Source organism: Oryctolagus cuniculus, chromosome 15 (assembly GCF_051225735.1).
Source record: "Oryctolagus cuniculus isolate XC-2025 breed Fujian yellow rabbit chromosome 15, ASM5122573v1, whole genome shotgun sequence".
NCBI classification, from domain to species: Eukaryota; Metazoa; Chordata; class Mammalia; order Lagomorpha; family Leporidae; genus Oryctolagus; species Oryctolagus cuniculus.
Window position 1 is genome coordinate 37,841,556 of NC_142881.1, and position 20,291 is coordinate 37,861,846.

The 20,291-nt window shown below is 42.5% G+C and overlaps 1 protein-coding gene across 1 annotated transcript in view; it reads right to left on the reverse strand.

Annotated features, from left to right (window-relative positions):
- KIF11 (kinesin family member 11) overlaps positions 1 to 20,291 on the reverse strand; it is a 61,522-nt gene that overhangs the window by 22,297 nt on the left and 18,934 nt on the right. The window contains exons 10-14 of the mRNA XM_002718383.6: positions 17,291 to 17,379; positions 8,907 to 8,994; positions 6,841 to 7,029; positions 4,879 to 5,086; positions 990 to 1,162 (exon numbers count right to left, since the gene is read on the reverse strand). Of these exons, the coding sequence (XP_002718429.3) occupies positions 990 to 1,162; positions 4,879 to 5,086; positions 6,841 to 7,029; positions 8,907 to 8,994; positions 17,291 to 17,379 (747 nt within the window). The remainder of the gene's footprint in view (positions 1 to 989; positions 1,163 to 4,878; positions 5,087 to 6,840; positions 7,030 to 8,906; positions 8,995 to 17,290; positions 17,380 to 20,291) is intronic.

The window sequence follows — 20,291 nt, forward strand, 5'->3', positions numbered from 1 at the left end:
CCAGAAGGGCTTGGTCACACAGATCTAACCCCAAGAATTTTAAATGTATTCCGAGAATTCTTTAGTCATTAAAAAGTTTATAAATAACTCCTACTTGTTAACACTATAAAATATGAGTAAAAGTTTTCAAATGTTGGTTATACACATTTGGAAATCAATCTTCCTGGGAGGAAAAAAAAAACAATGCAGAGATTGGTCTTTAAAAATATAAACAGAGAGGCCAGAGCTGTGGCTCACTTGGCTAATGCTCTGCCTGTGGCAAAAGCATCCCATATGGGCGCCGGGTTCTAGTCCCAGGTGTTCCTCTTCCAGTCCAGCTCTCTGCTGTGGCCCGGGAGGGCAGTGGAGGATGGCCCAAGACTTGGGCCCTGCACCCGCATAGGAGACCAGGAGAAGCACCTGGCTCCTGGCTTTGGATAGGCACAGCGTGCCGGCCGTGGTAGCCATTTGGGGGGTGAACCAATGGAAGGAAGACCTTTCTCTCTGTCAAAAAAAATAAATAAATAAAATAAAACTATATATATATATATATATAGACAGAGGTCAGTTCTGTGGCAAAGCAGGTTAACTGCCATCTGCAGTGCTGGCACCCCATATAAACTCTGGTTCAAGTCCCAGCTAATTCACTTCTAATCCAGCTCCTTGCTAATGTGCCTGGGAAAGCAGCAGAAGACAGCCCAAGCACTTGGGCCCTTGCACCCACGTAGGAGACCTAGAAAAAACTCCTGGCTCCTGGTTTTGGATTGGCCCAGCTCCAGTCATTGCAGCCATCTGGGGAGTGAAACAGCAGATGGATGATCTCTCTGCCTTGCCTCTCTCTCTGTGTAACTCTGCCTTTCAAATAATAAATAAATCTTTAAAAAAATAAATTCTTGAAGTGATACATGTGTCACTATTTAACAAAGCTGAAGATGAAAGAATACCAGTTAATATTGCTTTAAAGACTTAACAAATGTAACCCTTAAAAATATTTTAAGAGATTTACTAACAATCAATTTCTGTAGTACAGTTTTACTTTCTGCTGCTAATGATTGTTCTTTCAGTATCATATTAGAAATCTGAGAAACACAAGTAGACACATTTTCTGGAACAGATGTGAGAGATCCAAGTGCTGTTGTAGTAATGGTGTCTAACGCAAAGACACTGGAAGACAGCAGATTACCTATAACAAAAAAATAAATAAAAATATAAAACGACATAAATATACTTAAGCAGTTAGAACCACTTTAAAGAGGTTACCAAAATGATATCCTTGCTATAGAATTTGTAATAACAAATAAGTTTAAAAGAACTGCCTGGGGCCAGCACTGTGGTGTAGTCAGTAAAGCTGTCACCTGCAGCACTGACATTCCATATGGGTGCCAGTTTAGACCAGGCTGCTCCACTTCAGATCCAACTCCCTGCTATGTGCCTGGGAAAGCAGCAGAGGATGGTCCAAGTGGTTGGGCTCCTGTGCCCACATGGGAGACCAGGATGAAGCTCTTGGCTCCTGGCTTCAGCTTGGCCCAGCCCTGAACATTGTGGCCATTTGGGGAGTGAATGAACTCGGGGATAGAAGATCTCTCTCTTGTGAATTTCTCTGGTTCCCTTTCCCTGTAACTCTGACATTCAAAAAAATAAATATTTTAAAAAAGGAGAAAAAATGGCAGGCGCCACGGCTCAATAGGCTAATCCTCTGCCTGTAGCGCCAGCACCCCAGGTTCTAGTCCCGGTTGGGGCGCCGGATTCTGTCCTGGTTGCTCCTTTTCCAGTCCAGCTCTCTACTGTGGCCCGGGAGTGCAGGGGAGGATGGCCCAAGTGCTTGGGCTCTGCACCTGCATGGGAGACCAGGAGGAAGCTCCTGGCTCCTGGCTTCAGATCAGCGCAGCGCCGGCTGTAGCGGCCATTTCGGGGGCGAACCAATGGAAGGAAGACCTTTGTCTCTGTCTCTCTCACTGTCTAACTCTGCCTGTCAAGAAAAAAAAAAAAAGAAAGAAAAAAAGAAAGAAAAGAAAAGAAAAGAAAAGAAAAGAAAAGAAAAGAAAAGAAAAGAAAAGAAAAGAAAAGAAAAGAAAAGAAAAAAACAAAGGAAAAAAAACCTGTCTCACTGGGGCAGGAACTGTAGCATAGCCTGTTAAGCCACTGCTTGGGATACCCACATCCCATACTGGAGGACCAGTTTGAGTCCCAGCTCTTCCATCTCCAATCCAGCTCCTTGCTAATGTGTCTTGGAAAGTTCCTGATAAAATTCTGAGTTCCTGGTTTCAGTATGGCTCAACCCAGGCTACTGCAGTCATTCAGGGAGTGAACCAGCAGATGGAGGACCTCTTTTCACTCACTTACTCTGCCTTTCAAATAAATAAACAAAACTTTTAAAAAATTTGCTCACTCTATAAGCAAGGAAATATTTATTTATTTATCTGAAAGAGCTACACAGAGAGAGGAGAGGCAGAGAGGTCCTCCATCCTCCTTTGGTTCACTCCCTAATTGACAGCAACGGCTGGAGCTGCGCCGATCTGAAACCAGGACCTTCCTCTGGGTCTCCCACGTGGGTACAGGGTCCCAAGGACTTGGGCTATCTTCCACTGCTTTCCCAGGCCATAGCAGAGAGCAGGATCGGAAATGGAGCAGCCGGGTCTTGAACTGGCACCCATATGGGATGCCGGCGCTTCAGGCCAGGGCATTAACTCTCTGTGCCACAGTGCCAGACCCAACCAAGGAAATGTGTTTTTTGTTTGTTTGTTTATTTTTTTGGTTTATTTATTATTTTTTTTTTGACAGGCAGAGTGGACAGTGAGAGAGACAGAGAGAAAGGTCTTCCTTTGCCGTTGGTTCACCCTCCAATGGCCGCCACTGCTGGCGCGCTGCGGCCAGCGCACCGCACTGATCCGATGGCAGGAGCCAGGTGCTTCTCCTGGTCTCCCATGGGGTGCAGGGCCCAAGCACTTGGGCCATCCTCCACTGCACTCCTGGGCCACAGCAGAGAGCTGGCCTGGAAGAGGGGCAACCGGCATAGAATCCAGCGCCCCGACCAGGACTAGAACCCGGTGTGCCGGCGCCACAAGGCGGAGGATTAGCCTAGTGAGTCATGGCGCCGGCCGGAAATGTTTAAAATGTACACAATATGTGTTCCTAATTGTTCAGTAAGCCCTTGATAATTTCTAAGTATATCAAACTCAACTCGCAATAAACCAGAATTAGAATATTCTAAAACTAGTCTCTAACTAAAAATAACATGCAGCATTAGGATAAGAGTTTACAGAAGAAAATAGAAGCTTGAATTCAGTAAAAAAAATTAGTAGTAGGTTGGTTTAATACAACTAGAATAATTATGATTAATTTTAACTTAATCATTCTTATGTCTACATCTTCCAAATTTTTGATAATGAGGATATTTTCAGAACAACCAAATTAATAAATTTTAATTTTTACTTCATTTTTATTTGTCTACATCTTCCAAATTTTCAATAATTAGGATAATATTTTCAGAACAAATCTACTGAATAGTTTTTACCTAGAGGGGGATAACATTGGAATGGTTAAAAATAATGATACATGACCATGTAGGGGATACAGCCATTGGCGGTGACTAAAATTGCTCCAGCTCATTAAGTAAATCTGTTAGATGAGATAGGCAGAGACTTCAAGACCCAAGACAGGCAGGGCCTGCACTATGCCCCTCATAAGCAGGAAGCAACTACAGAAGATATGATGATTCTACACCCTTCAACAGCCCATAGGATTAAGGGCTGGCGTCTCTCTGAGGGGGGAATAATGTAGGCAGGCAGACAGGATAAAATTGATTATATCTGTGAGCTGGAAGGCCATGCTTTCACTACACCCCTGTGTGATCTCATATGTATGCACACCTGCCAATCAGGCTACGTAACCACTCCCTTTGGAAGTGGATAAAAGGCCTGGAGCACAGTGGGCTTGCCTTTTTGTCGCCCTTGTTGCTCATGCCTTGGGGTGAGTGGCCTTCAGGCTGCCTGCCCCCTGCCTTCCTGCCTGCACATGCCTTGCTCTAGGCCTGCTCTCTGCGTGGTATGGACCCCAACTTAATATATGGATTTTTCTTTCTCCATTAGATAAAGCCCTTACTCTCTTATGCATTTCTCTCAATGAATAAAATCCTTAAAACTGGAAAAAAAAAAAAGAAAACCACACAGTCACTCCAATTTTAAAATATTTACTCATTTTTCTTTGTTTGGAAGGCAGAACAACAAAGAGAGAGGGAGAAGAGACAGATCAATTTGCGGGCATCCATTGATTTACTCCTCAAATGCCCACACAGCTGGGAATAGGCCAAGCTAAAGCCAGGAGCCAAGAACTCCATCCAAGTCTCTCCCATGTGGGTGGCGGGGACTCGGGACACGAACCATGATCTGCTGTCTCCCTGGTAGATTAGTAGGAAGCTGGATCAGAGGTGGAGGTGGAACTTGGTCCCAAGTAGCATACTAACCCTCTGTGCTACAATGACCCTAATACAAACACACATATTCTGAAACTACAACCCTCAAAATAAATATTCCAAAAGTAAAATAAGTTGAGAATGTTTAAATAACAAAATTTCTAGAAAGAGACCCAAGAAATTTAAGAATAATACCTACAAAGAATGAGCCAGGGTCAAGGACAAGGGGACTTTTACTTCTAATGTCTATACATTTGGCTATTAATAAACACAATTTATTTTATAGAAAATCGTGGGGGGCTAATATTTGTTTCAACTCAAAGAAGATGAAAACATTAATCCCTAGCGTAAACAGAGAGTACATGCACTGAGAAAGGTACTAACGGTCAATGTCCCCTGAGTATTTCACAATATTAAATGACCAGTTTTGATATTAGCCTCACACTAAAACACAAAAGTCCAGAATAATTAGAAATGCCAGAACTTACCAAATAAGGTCTTGTGAATTTCTAGCATGGCCTTTTGTTTTGAGCTGCCATCCTTAATTAATTCTTCCATATCACTGAACAGATTATTCAAGTTTTTGCCAAAAATATCTTGAGCTTCTGCATTGTGTTGGTCAATTGCCTTCTTACGATCCAGTTTGGAATGGAGACCAGAAACATCTTTTGTAGTTTCTTCAACTGTGTTAAGCAACTATGTAAGATTTAAAAAAATAAATGTTGATAAGATGGACATGACAGCAGCAATCTAATGAAAAAATATCTTCGCTATACAAGGCTATTTCCAGAGGAGAACTAATAGATTTTAAACATTGGATCAAATACATGCTTAGTCTCATGCTAACACAGCCAGAGGACCAGCAATGCTGATTTCCCATCTTCTAGTCATCTATTCAAGAAAGACTGACTTTGTCAATTTATTACAAAAAGCTTCCTCACAAAGTTTTCTATCATGTTTTATTACGTCTCAAAGTATACACAGTAAAAAAATTAAATATTGCTACCATCTATCATTAGAATGTGTTAAATTCTTTTTTTTTATTTAATTTTTTTTTTTTTTTTTTTTTTGACAGGCAGAGTGGACAGTGAGAGACAGAGAGAAAGGTCTTCCTTTGCCGTTGGTTCACCCTCCAATGGCCGGCGCGCCGTGGCCAGCGCACGGCGTTGATCTGATGGCAGGAGCCAGGTACTTCTCCTGGTCTCCCATAGGGTGCAGGGCCCAAACACTTGGGCCATCCTCCACTGCACTCCCTAGCCACAGCAGAGAGCTGGCCTGGAAGAGGGGCAACCGGAACAGAATCCGGCGCCCCGACCGGGACTAGAACCTGGGGTGCCGGTGCCACAAGGCGAAGGATTAGCCTAGTGAGCCACGGCGCCGGCCTTAATTCTTTTTTATTTATTTATTTGACAGATAGACAGTGAGAGAGAGAGAGAGAGAAAGGTCTTCCTTCCATTGGTTCACCCCCCAAATGGCCGCTACAGCTGGCGCTACGCTGATCTGAAGCCTGGAGCCAGGTGCTTCCTCCTGGTCTCCCAGGCGGGTGCAGGGGCCCAAGCACTTTGGCCATCCTCCACTGCCTTCCCGGGCCATAGCAGAGAGCTGGACTGGAAGAGGAGCAGCTGGGACAAGAACCCAGTGCCCATATTGGATGCCGGCACCGCAGGCAGAGGATTAGCCAAGTGAGCCACGGCGCCGGCCCCCAGAATGTGTTAAATTCTTAATGACTGGGTTCACTCATCACCACAAAGAAAAAACATCACAACATCATTATTCTAAATGTTCATAAAGTATATTATAAAGTCACGTTCTACGATTGAAAACTCCAGTAGTTTTTTCTTAAGTCAGCATCTCTGGTAAGAAAAATATAGATGAAATAATGAAACTGTTTTTGATAAAAATATCATTTAGGGGACCGGTGCTGTGGCGCAGCAGGTAAAGCTGCCGCCTGCAGTTATGGCATCCCATATGGGCGCTGGTTCAAGTCCCGGCTGCTCCACTTCTGATCCAGCTCTCTGCTGTGGCCTGGGAAAACAGTAAAAGATAGCCCAAGTCCTTGGGCCTCTGCACCCGCGTGGGAAACCAGGAAGAAGCTCCTGGCTCCTGGCTTTGGGTCAGTGCAGCTCTGGCAGTTGCGGCCAATTGGGGAGTGAATCAGCGGATGGAAAACTCTCTCTCTCTTTCTGTGGAATTCTTTCAAATAAATATATAAATAAATCTTTACAAAAAAGATACTGTGATGGTAAAGAAAGTCTATGGGTAGATGTATGTTACTTTGCTTGATAAGCACCTTGGTTTCTTGTGAGGTATTTAAAAAAAAAAAAAAAGAAAAAGAAATATCATTTAGGATGAATAGATAGAACCGCTCAATTAATGTTAGAGCAAAGAAAATTACTTTTACTCATTCTCCAATTTCTTTAATGAAAGTAAAATCAAAACAAAGTACAAACCTTGCTGGCAGCATCATGAAGTTTCTCCTCAGTACTCTGCAAAGCCGATGTGATATATTCTTCTTTAACAAGCTGCAATTTGGTTTCTTGCAAATATTTTTGAGTGGTTTCAAGTTCCTGTGACTTATTTTGCAGGTCAGTTTTACACTGGTCAAGCTCATTTTTATTATCCATAAACAACTCTGTAACCTAAATATAATACAGTTAACACCTTTTGTTAAGAATGTAAAAATGTTGATCTGGATGGTGGGATACTCAGCTAACTCATAATATACTAACAGAAGAAGGAGAAAAATTATTTCCATGAAAAGTTGTAATGAATTACTAGGCAGGTTGGCATAATTTATATTATATCTGGTTTCTTCCTATATTCTTACTCAAAACTTTGAGATTCATAAACAGGTCTGTTGTAGTTGTATTAGTTCTTCAATTCCTTTGAACACTGTCAGTGGATCTGAACGTGAGGGTGTTAATGTGAGGGTGGCATCAAAGGGTCAGGTCTCCCCACCTAATCCAGTTACTGCTTTTATTTAACACCCAATCTCTCTCAATATCTGTATTCCTTCATCTAATAAACATCTAAGTGAAAATGCCTCAGCACTCACTGTTTTGTAACTTTAACAACAAAACTGCACAATTCAGTTACAGTCATGCATGACTAACAATGTTTTGGTCAATGATGGACTGTATTTATGATGGTGATCCTGTAAGATTGTAAAAGAGTTGAAAAATTCATATAACCTAGTGATGTCAGGCATCATAGCACAACTTTTCATTCACATGTTTCTGGTGATCTGTTGTAAACAACCCCACTGCACTATCAGTTATATAAAGTATAGCACATAGGGACAGATTTTTGTCTAGCAGTTAAGATACCACTTGGTACACCCACACCCAGTGTCAGTGTTTCCATTTGAGTCTCAGTTTCAGCTGTTCCCAATTCCAGCTTCCTGCTCATGTGCACCCTGGGAAGCAGCAGGCCAAGGCTCAACTGGTTACATTCTTGCCCCTTACATGGGAGACCCAGACAGAGTTCCTGGTTACTGGCTTCAGGCTGGCCCAGCCCTGGCCATTGCTGGCATTTGAGAAGTGAATGCTAGCAGATAAGAGACCTCTGTCCATCTCTCTCTCTCTTTCCCTTTCTCTATCTTTCATATAAAAAAAAATAAACTAAAAAAAAATTTAAGTATAGTACATAAAATTATGTACGGGTCATAATACCTGATAATAATAAATGGCTATGTTACTGGCTTATGTATTTATCCTACTTTAACAAAAGATTTATTTATTTGAAAGAGTAACAGAGAGATCTTCCATCTGCTGGTTCACTCCCCAGATGGCTGCAACAGCCAGGGCTGGGCCAGGTTGAAGTCAGGAGCCTGGAACTCCATCTGAGCTTCCCACATGGGTGCCAGGGATCCAAGCATTTGGGTGGTCTTCCAATGCTTACCCAGGCATATTAGCAGGGAGCTGGGTCAGAAGTCGATGAGCCAGGACTCAAACTGGTGTCCACATGGAATGCCAGCATCTCAGGCAATGCCTTAACTTGCTATACCCCAATGCTAGCTCCCACCCTGTGTGTATATATATATATATATATATATATATTTATTTATCATTGTTAGAGTGTACTCCTATTTGTAAAAAAAAAAAAAAGTTTGCAGTGAAACAGTGTGCTGTGTTACACACAGCAGCCTCATATAGCTCATGTTTACCTTATCTCTTGATTACAGCAAGAGTCCATGTGGAGTGACCCATTCCATCTAGGTTTGTGGGATATACCCTATACAGTTCATACAATGACAGAATCACCTAAAATACATTTTCAGAACATATTCCAATTGTTAAGTGATGCATGACTGTAATTTCCTGCAATGCTGCATTAATATATCAAAATAGCTTTTTCATTATCACTGATAATAGCAAAAATATTATACAACTTACTTTCAGTAAAAGAATCAGCAAAAAAAAACTTTAAAAGAAAAAACATAAGGTCCTTAACATTCTAAAATTTTCTTTTACTATCTGCTTTTCTTGTAACATTAAATATTGTTTTGAATACTTACCCTATTTAGCTCTTCTTCAACAGCACCAATTTTTTCCATCAGTTCTACAATCTGTTCTTCTTGAATAGTTAATTTTCCATTCATGGCTCTAAAATAAAGTTTAATGAGTTTAAAAATAATTTTCTTTAAAAATTTATTCTGACATAAATATGACAGTTACATAAACTCACCTCTACCATTTATCATCATCACGATAATGATGCTTGTCAATAAGCAATATGAATTGCCAAGAGCAAATATTCCTTGTGTTTCTTTTATAAATGAAAGACTTTTCTCTTGGCCTCCATTCTGAAAACAATCACTACCAAGGAGGAGAAATGTATGTGTGTATATTAAATCTGAGAAGCTAGAAAGCTGAAGGAAGACTGAAATGCAAAGGAGAGATGAGGAGGACAAAAGCTACAGTGTCTTTAACACGGCTATGGCAGTCAAGATGCCTCCCCAGAGAATGCTAGAAAGGCTTGAGACTTGAAGGAATCAGTTATCACAAGAGAAAGGGGTAAAGTAAAGGACTAAAACCTGGAAGACTGAATTAAAGTATGTATACAAGCAAATAATTATACCCCCAACACCCATATACATGTGCACACGCACACCCTAATGTACACATAGCCCACCATAGACAGCACTATCGCATCATCACAGAGCAGTTTCCCAGCCTCAGCACTGCTGATATTTTGAACCAAATAACTGTGTGCTGGGGGACGTCCTGTGCATCTGGATGTTTAGCAGCATGCCTTATCTCTCCCTACTAGATGCCAGCAGCATTCCCACTACCCTGTCCTGTCCCCACTCCAGTCATAACAATCAAAAAATACCTCAGGACATTGCTAAATGTCCATTGGGGGGGTGTCTCTAACCTTGTGAGCCATAGATCTAAAACAACTGCATCAGACTACCAGCTTCACTTTCACTAGATACAGTGGAGGGTGGGAGTAAGGCTTATGGGCTGGAAACAGGCACTTAAGTGAAAATGACATACAGGATGGTCACATCCCAGGCCCCTTAGACCTATTCTAATCCAGTATCAGTAGCCAGAGTAATCTCCAGGCACAAAAGTGGGCCTATCTTCTCAGGAAAGATGGAAAGGTTTTGTTGAAAAGAAAAAAGATCCAATAAGGAAAAACATTTGATAGAAGCCCAGACTTAACAGCAAAGTACCTCTTTTTCACTCCAATGAACTCACAAGTCCACAAGCCTTACTCATATACTAATCAATTTTCATTAACAGTAAATATCACTAGAAATCTGAGGAAAATAAACACAAATGACAGTTTACAACAAATAGTGAAAAGATTCCAAAGACCAGAGAAACTTCAATAAAACATACTTTTCCTGAGATAAGGAATATATTGTATCTATAAAAGAATATAGTATGTTGTAGTTTTTAAAAAGAGGGGCAGAGAAGTAAGTTTTTAGAAACCAAAATCTGACAGCAGAAATCAAATTCAACAAAAATATTAGAAGATAACAACAAGTTGTAAAAGTAGAATACAGAGTAATGCTTTTCTCAAGCACAAAGCTTACAGGTGTTTCAACCCACTTTAATGGGTCTCTGATTTCTTGAGCATTAGCCAGTTCTAGAAGTGACTACCTTTCGCTCTTTTAGTTCCTTCTTAACTATTAGCAATTTTCTATTCCACATTATACTTAAATGACAGATTCTTCCAAAAAGACAAATTCTGTCAATCATTAGGAGATTAACTACTAAAATGATTAAAGGAAAAGCTACAGCCGAGGCAGAAGAGGAGAATTAATTCTAACAGTCCTTTGACTAAATTTATTCTTTCTAAACAGAGAAAGAAATCTCCCATCCCCTGATTTATTCCCCAAATGCTGAAAACAGCCAGGGGAGGCCCAAGCTGAAACCAGGAGTCAGGAACATATTCTGTCTGGGTCTCCTAGTGGGTGGCAGGGACTCGGTACTTAAGGCATCATATGCTGCCACACAGGTGGATTGGCAGGAAGTTGGATTGCAAATTGAGCAAACTCAGGACTGAATCCCAAGCAATCTGACACGGGATGTAGCCATCCTAAATGGCAACTTAATCTGCTGATCCAAAAGGCTCACATTTACTGTTTAAATATCTAATGAGCCTGAAGTAAATAAAGCATTACCTTGTTTTAGATGTTGGCTCTAGCTTTTATGATCATTCTAAAAACTTTTTAAAAAACATTTTTGCAGATTATACTTCAAATATTGTCTTTTCAATTATGGGATTGACCGACAAAAACCACTTACTTAAGCCAAAAAAATAACAAACTATCTCATTTCTAAAAATTAAAGCCAGAATGAAGTGTCTTTCTAGGCTAGCTTTTATTTCTAAACCACCAAAAAGAATTCCCCCTCAGTCATGGTATTTATTTGAAAGGCAGAATGACAGATTACTTAACCTATAATTCTGTCTTGTTCTAATTCTACACCATGTTAAGCATTCATGAGTGAATTTCAAGTATTTTGTGTAGCCCATAAAACTGTTTCCAAGAAACATCAAAAGAGATGCATAACAGAAGAAAACAAAATAGTACAGGCTGGTGCCGCAGCTCATTAGGCTAATCCTCCGCCTGCAGCGCCCGCACACCGGGGGTTCTAGTCCCGGTTGGGGCGCCAGATTCTGTCCCGGTCGCTCCTCTTCCAGTCCAGCTCTCTGCTGTGGCCCGGGAAGGCAGTGGAGGATGGCCCAAGTGCTTGGGCCCTGCACCCGCATGGGAGACCAGGAGGAAGCACCTGGCTCCTGGCTTCGGATCGGTGCAGCGTGCCAACCATAATCCGCCGGCTATAGTGGCCACCTGGGGGGTGAACCAATGGAAAATGGAAGACCTTTCTCTCTGTCTCTCTTTCTCTCTCACTGTCTAACTCTGCCTGCTTTAAAAAAAAAAAAAAAATAGTATAAAAGTCCAAATAATTAATACCAGCAAATAGAGGATCAAAGCCACGTGTAACACTGGTTGCCTACTAAGCGCTCATTTCAGCATCCAAATTTCCTGTGGGAAGTGACTGTCCTTTGCAAGTGTAGCAGCAAACCTTGGCCCCTTTCCAGATCCAGGGATGACCTACTGGCTCAAGACAATCAGGCAGGTAAATCTCAACTTCCTTGCCTGTTACTGATTCACATATGGATGGACCCAACTGAGGACTAAGTGATATTCCCCTAGTCAGTTTCGACAGGTAAAGGATGGGCAGTTTCTCATCTGCATTGGACATGCATGAGATAGCATGTGGCTCCTGTGCTGCTGCTGACCACTGTCTCTGATGAAAGGTCAGCTCTAGGAGAAAGTCATTAGCCAGGCAGCAGTGGGAAGAGGCAGAAATTGGACCTTGGGTTACTGGATCAAACAATATTGAATCTTATTTTACCTCTGGAGTTCCCACAATTAGAAGCTAATAATAAATGCCCTTGCTATTTTCTTTTTTCTTTCATTATTTGTAAGACAGATAGTTGCAGAGAATACTCCCACCCACAAATTCACTCCCCAAATACCTACAATGGCCAGCCAGGGCCATTATCATTATGGTGGCAATGATCCAATTATCTGAGTCCTGTTGCCTCCCAGTTGTCTACACTGGCAGGAAACTAGAATCAGAAGCCAGAGCTGGTACTGAACTCAGATACTCTGATATGAGATGTTGGCCTCTTATCTCCTAGACTAACTACCTACCTCCCCCTTGCTGTTTTATGACAGTTTAATTTTTATTTAAAAGCAAGAGCATTATACTATTAAACTTAAAGCACAAAAAGTGTTTATCAAAAAAAAGTGTAAAAAATCTAAAATGGTCGATACTGGAATATCTGTAAAATGAAACAACTGGGGCATTGTGGTGGCACAGTAGGTTAATCCTCCGCCTGCGGTGCCAGCATACCATATAGGCACTGGTTCTAGTCCCGGCTGCTCCTCTTCCCATCCAGCTCTCTGCTATGGCCTGGGAAAGCAGTAGAAGGTGGCCCCTGAACCCATGTGGGAGACCCAGAAGAAGCTCCTGGCTCCTGGCTTTGGATCGGCATCGGTGCAGCTCCGGCCATTGTGGCCATTTGGGGAGTGAACCAGCAGACAGACGACATTTCTCTGTCTCTCCCTCTCACGGTCTGTAACTCTACCTCTCAAATAAATAAATAAAATCTTAAAAAAAAAAAAAAAAAAAAAAAAAAAAACCTGGAAAATACAATGAAACACTATAGTGTTTACTATGAAGAAATTTATCTGAAAATCACAGAAAGGCAGAATATAATTTATAAAGATTTTTTTGCTAATAGCTCCAAACAGGGGCTGTGCTGGGGTCAGCAGGTTAAGTCACTACCTGCGATGCCAACATCCTATATGAGCACCAGTTTGAGTTCTAGCTGTTCTACTTCCAATCCAGCCCCCTACTAATGAGCCTGGGAAAGTAGTGGAAGATGGCCCAACTACTTGTGTCCCTGCTGCCACATGGAAGAACCAGATGCAATTCCAGGCTTCTGACTTCAGCCAGGCCCAGCCCTGATTGTTGTAGTCATTTAGGGAGTGAATCAGTGGATGGAAGATATATATTTCTCTCTCTCTCTCTCTCTCTCTCTCTCTCTCTATATATATATATATATATATACACACACACACACACACAAACACCCCTCCTTTCAATAAAACAGATCTTTAAAAGAAAAGAACCAAAAAAAACCTAAAGTCATATAGGGAAATTTATCATTAAACAATCTGTAATATTCATATAATCTAAATTAATGAATTTGTAAAGTTAGCATTTGCACCAGGAGAGTATCACACATTATGACAATTAGAAATTAATGAAAAAACCTGAGATCTACTTAAAAAGTTCAGTGAAAGACCATACTGAAGTGATTTTGATTATAATTTAGATTTAAATACATTTCAAAATTATTACTTTTTTTAAAAGATTTATTTATTTATTTGAAAGTCAGAGTTGCACACTGAAAGAAGGAGACGCAGAGAAAGAGAGAGGTCCGCTGGTTCACTCCCCAACTGGCTGCAATGGCTGGAGCTGTGCCAATCCGAAGCCAGGATCCAGTAGCTTCTTTACAGTCTCCCATTTGGGTGCAAAGAACAAAGGACTTGGGCCATCTTCTACTGCTTTCCCAGGCCATAACAGAGAGCTGGATCAGAAGAGCAGCCAGGACTTGAACCGACACCCATATGTGATGCTGGCACTGCAGGTGGCGGCTTTACCAGCTATGCCACAGCGCCAGCCCCTATATTTCTTTTAAATGCTCTGCATAGCCACCCTACCTATGATCTTCAAGGAAAAATAAAACCAGAAATTTTCAATTTGTAACCCTGAGCACGCTGCTTGCCTTGCTTTTTTTCTCAATTATTATTGTTACTTTTTTTTAATGAAATGGGTTTCAGCAGAAACTTTGCTTTGAATAAACCACTCCAGAGTTTTAAGAGTAAAAAAAATTGGTAATTGCCAGAGGCTAGGGATCATGGACAGAAAAGGTGAACTTGACCTACAAACAGCCAGTAAGAGAGGGATCCCTTGAGATGGACAGGTATTCTGGATCTTGACAGCAATTGTGGTTACAAGAATCTACACATGTCCTAAAATGGCACAGAACTATAGGCACACACTGTAGCAATGTCACTTTTCCAGATGTGATATTGTTCCATAGTAAGTGAAAAGTACATGGGATTTCTCTATTTTTTTTTTTGCAAACTCATACAAATCTATAATTATTTTTTTAGATTTTTTAATTTATTTACTTGAAAGTCAGTTACACAGAGAGAGTAGAGAGGCAGAAAGACAGAGAGGTCTTCCATCCGCTAGTTCACTCCCCAAATGGCTGCAACGGCTGGAGCTGCGCCAATCCGAAACAAGGAGCCAGGGGCTTCCTCAGAGTCTCTCACACAGGTGCAGGGGCCCAAAGACTTGGGCCATCCTCCACTGGCTTCCCAGGCCATAGCAGAGAGCTGGATAGGAAGAGGAGCAGCTGGGACTAGAACCAGCACCCATATAGGATGCCAGCGCTGCAGGCAGAAGATTAACCTACTGCACCACAGCGCCAGCCCCAAATCTATAATTATTTAAAAATATAAAGTTAAAAAAATATTTTCTAAGTGTTTGATTATGATTAAAACAAAAACAGAGATGTGGCTGGCACTGTGGCGCAGTGGGTTAACGCCCTGGCCTGAAGCGCCAGCATCCCATATGGGTGCAGGTTCAAGACCCGGCTGCTCCACTTCTGATCCAGCTCTCTGCTGTGGCCTGGGAAAGCAGTGGAGGATGGCCCAAGTCCTTGGGCCCCTGAACCTGCGTGGGAGACCCAGAGGGAGCTCCTGGCTCCTGGCTTCAGATCAGCGCAGCTCTGGCCATTGTGGCCAATTGGGAAGTGAACCAACGGATGGAAGACTTCTCTCTCTCTCTCTGCCTCTCCTCTCTCTGAGTAACTCTTTCAAATAAATAAAATAAAATAACAACAGGGAGTTGGCATTGTGATGCAGCTGGTTAAGCCACTACCTGCAATATCAGTATCCCAGATGAGTGCTGGTTTGAATCCTAGCTACTCCATTTCCTTTTTTTTTTTCTTTTTTTTTTTTTTTGACAGGCGGAGTGGACAGTGAGAGAGAGAGACAGAGAGAAAGGTCTTCCTTTGCCGTTGGTTCACCCTCCAATGGCCGCCGTGGCCAGCGCGCTGCGGCCGGCGCACCGCGCTGATCCGATGGCAGGAGCCAGGAGCCAGGTGCTTTTCCTGGTCTCCCATGGGGTGCAGGGCCCAAGCACTTGGGCCATCCTCCACTGCACTCCCTGGCCACAGCAGAGAGCTGGCCTGGAAGAGGGGCAACCGGGACAGAATCCGGCGCCCCGACCGGGACTAGAACCTGGTGTGCCGGCGCCGCTAGGCGCAGGATTAGCCTAGTGAGCCACGGCGCCAGCCTCGTTTCCAATCCAGCTACTTGCTAATGTGCCTGCGAAGGCAGACTGGGGCCCTGTCCATGCATGTAGGAGTCCCAAATGGAGTTTCTGGCTCCTGGCTTCGGCCTGGTCCAGCCCCAGATGTTGCGGCCATTTGGGAAATGAACCAGTAGATATAAGAGACTCTCTTCTCTCTCCCCCTCTTTTGCTGTAACTCTGCCTTTCAAATAAATTAACAAAACTTTTTGAAAAAAAGAGTTGTGAGGGAACTTTAAAAAGTTCACAGAAAAATGGAATTAAAATATAAAGTACATCTTCCACAAACTTTTTCAAGTAACCTACTACAGGCACTAGCAAGAAGCTAGAGGGGCCAGCTCTGTGGTGCAGGTTAATCCTCTACCTGTGATGTCAGCATCCAATATGGGTGCCAGTTCTAGTCCTGGATGTTCCTCTTCTGATACAGCTCCCTGCTGTGGCCAGGGAATGCAGTAGAAGATGGCCCAGGCACTTGGGCCCCTGCACCTGTGTCAGAGAGCTAGAAGAAGCTCTTGGCTTTGGATCAGCCCAGGTCTGGCTGTTGCGGCCATTTGGGGAGTGAACCAGCAGATGGAAGACCTTTCTCTATCTCTCCCTCTCACTGTCTGTAATTCTACCTGTCAAATAAATAAATAAAATCTTTAAAAAAGAAAATCTTTAAAGGCCAAGATCCAAGATAAGGTAGGAGTTCCTCCTGATGTGCAAAGATTGGTCTTTGCTGGCAAGCAATTAGAAGATGGATGAGCCGGTGCCGCGGCTCACTAGGCTAATCCTCCGCCTAGTGGCGCTGGCACACCAGGTTCTAGTCCCGGTCGGGGCGCCGGATTCTGTCCCGGTTGCCCCTCTTCCAGGCCAGCTATCTGCTGTGGCCAGGGAGTGCAGTGGAGGATGGCCCAAGTGCTTGGGCCCTGCACCCCATGGGAGGCCAGGATAAGTACCTGGCTCCTGCCATCGGATCAGCGCAATGCGCCGGCCGCAGCTCGTCAGCCGTGGCGGCCACTGGAGGGTGAACCAACGGCAAAGGAAGACCTTTCTGTCTCTGTCTCTCTCTCTCACTGTCCACTCTGCCTGTCAAAAAATAAAAAATTAAAAAAAAAGAAGATGGATGAACTTTATCTGACTACAACAGTCAAAAGCAGTATCCTTTTCATCTTGTTTTTGTAGTGGTACTAAGAAAAGGCAGAAGTCTCACACCACTCCTAAGAAGAAGAAGCATAAGAGAAAGAAGGTTAAGCTGGTGCCCTGCAATACTACCAGGGGGATGAGAACGACAAAATTAGTTGCCTTCATCGGAGTGCCCTTAGGATGAATGTGATGCTGAAAATTTTACGGATAGCCTCTTTGACAAATATGGCAAATGTTTTCTGATTTACTGCTTTAATAAACAAGAAGACAAGTAACTATACATGAAGAGTTAATAAGATAAGAACTAATATTTAACAAAAAGAAAGAAAACACATATTCCAACCCCATAACTGAGGCTTACCTGAAATTTTCTTCAGAAATGTACACACCATTCTTCTCTCGGGCTGCAGCAAGATCTCGTTTCAGGCGCTCTATCTCTTCTGTGTATTCCTACAGAAGAAGAATGTTGCAGCTGTCAATTTAGCACTTTCAGTTTTCATTCAGTTAGGGAAGATATGCAACAAATCAAACATGAAGTTAGCCCTTTGGTTTCTAAGAAATAACGTATAATAAAAATAACCATACTTTTAAATCAGAATTAGTTTATTTAGAAATGCTCATAAAGGCTTTCTACAGTTTAAAAGCTCCTTTAAATGGTCTCATTACAATCTTACTTTTAAACTGTCTATCAAATTATAAGTTATTAAATAACTACTGTAAAGTAATCAAAGACAGGTAATATTGTGAGGGATGATTCATGTTCCATGAATAAGTCTGTTGTATGGAACACAACAGAGAAACCAGAAATGGGTCCACCCAAATGTGGAAAAATTGATAAGCTGGACCACACTAAAAACCTTCTGCTCTGTAAAATCCCACGTGAAGAAAATGAGAGACAAACAACACAACTGTAGAAAATACTTGCAAACCATTGTATGCAATGATGGACTAATACCTAGAATATATTATAAACTCCCAAACTACAATTTGAAAAATGACATCCAATTAAAAAATTGGCCTAAAGGAATGAAAATACACAAATATCAAATAAAAACATAAAAAGACATTCAACATCATTAGCCACTAAAGAAATGCAAGGTAAAAATCACAAGATACATAATTTTCATCACAGTTACCAGAATGGCTAAAAATAAATGCTTATAAAAACAATGTTAACAGTAGTTTTATTTGTAATCTGCCCAAACTGAAATCAACCCATATGACATTCAATAGGCAAATGATTATACACACTGTACATATTGTGAAATATTCAACACTAAAAAAAGAAGGATCTATTGATAGGAAAGACTCCAGAGAATTATGCTGAGTTAATAAAGACAACCCCAAAATTTTACATACTATATGATCCCATTGTCTGAGGGGCTGGCACAGTGGCACAGTGGCACAGCAGGTTAAGCCATGGCCTGCAATGTTTCTAATCCAGCTCCCTGCTAATGCGCCTAAGAAAATAGCAGAAGATGGGCCAAGTCCTTGGGCCCCTGTAACCACATAGGAAACCCCGAAGAGGCTCCTGGCTCCTTTCTTCGGATCAGCTCAGCTCCAGCCATTGCGGCCATTTGGGGAATCAACCAGTAGATGGAAGAACTCTCTGTCTCTTTTTCTCCCTGTAACTCTTTCAAATAAATAAAATAAATATTAAAAAAAAAAAAAGGGCCAAAGTACTTGGGTCCTTCACACCCGCACAGGAGACTTGGATGGTGTACCAGGCAAGTCTGAAGGCATTTGGGGAGTGAACCAGCAGATGGAAGAGATCTCTCTGTCTCCCTTTCCCTCCCTCCTCTCTGTAATTCTGCCTTTAAAGTAAATAAAATAAATCTTTAAAAAGAAAAAGAGCCTAGGGCCGGCGCCATGGCTCACTTGGTTAATCCTCCACCTGCGGGACCGGCATCCCATATGGGCGCCGGGTTCTAGTCCCGGGTGCTCCTCTTCCAGTCCAGCTCTCTGCTGTGGCCCGGGAAGGCAGTGGAGGATGGCCAGGGTGCTTGGGCCCCTGCACCCACATGGGAGACCAGGAGAAAGCACCTGGCTCCTGGCTTTAGATCAGCATAGTTCCGGCTATAGAGGCCATTTGGGGGGTGAACCAATGGAGGGAAGACCTTTCTCTCTGTCTCTCTCACTATCTAACTCTGTCAAAAAAAAAAAAAAAAGTCTAAACTGACAAAATTCTATAAACAGGACAGATCGGTGTGTACTAGGGATTAGGAATGGGAGGTAGGAGGTAAGAAAGTAGCAGTTATACAAAGGCAGTATAAGGAAGAAGCTCCTGGCTCTTGGCTTCAGATCAGCATAGCTCTGGGCGTTGCAGCCAGTTGGGGAGTGAACCAGTGGATGGAAGACCTCTCTGTCTCTCCCTCTGTCTATAACTCAGTCTTTCAAATAAAATCTTTCTCTCTCTTTTTTTTTTTTTCATTTGAAGGACAGAGTTACAGAGAGAGGTAGACAGAGAGAGGTCTTTCCTCCGCTGGTTCACTCTCCAGATGGCCCAAGTCCTTGGGCCCCTGCACCCACATGGGAGACCTGGAAGAAGCTCCTGGCTCCTGCCTTCGGATCGGTGCACCATTACGGCCATCTGCGGAGTGAACAAGGGGATGGAAGACCTCTATCTCTAGCTCTCTGTGTAACTCTTTCAAATAACTAAAATAGATCTTATTTATATTTATTAAATAAAAGTTAAAAAAAAAAAAAAAAGAAAAAGAAAAAAACAGACCACAAGAGCTGGCGCAGTAGCGCAGCAGGCTAATGCCCAGGCCTGAGGCGCCAGCATCCCATATGGGCACCAGTTTGAGACCTGGCTGCTCCACTTCCAATCCAGCTCTCTGCTATGGCCTGGGAAAGCAGTGGAAGATGGCCCAAGTCCTTGGGCCCTTGAACCCATGTGGGAGACCCGGAAGAAGCTCTTGGCTCCTGGCTTTGGATCGGCGCAGCTTTGGCTGTTGCGGCCAATTGAGGAGGAGTGAACTAGCGGATGGAAGACCTCTCTTTCTCTCTCTCTGTTTAACTGTGACTTTCAAATAAATAAAAATCTTTAAAAATAAAAAATAAATCACAAGTGTTGGAGATCATAGGCACATTGCTGGTGCAAAGGTAAAATTGTACAGCCACTTTGGAAACATTTCTTGAAAAGTTGGAAATACATATACTATTCAAACCCCTAGGTATCTAGGCAAGAGAAATTAAAACCTTTCAACACAAAACAAGTACAGGAATGTATATTGTAGCATTACTGGGAATGATCCACAGGTCCACTGACTGGTGAACGAATGAAATAAAAAAGATATTATCCATATAGGGCCGGCGCCATGGCTCACTTGGTTAATCCTCTGCCTGCGGCACCGGCATTC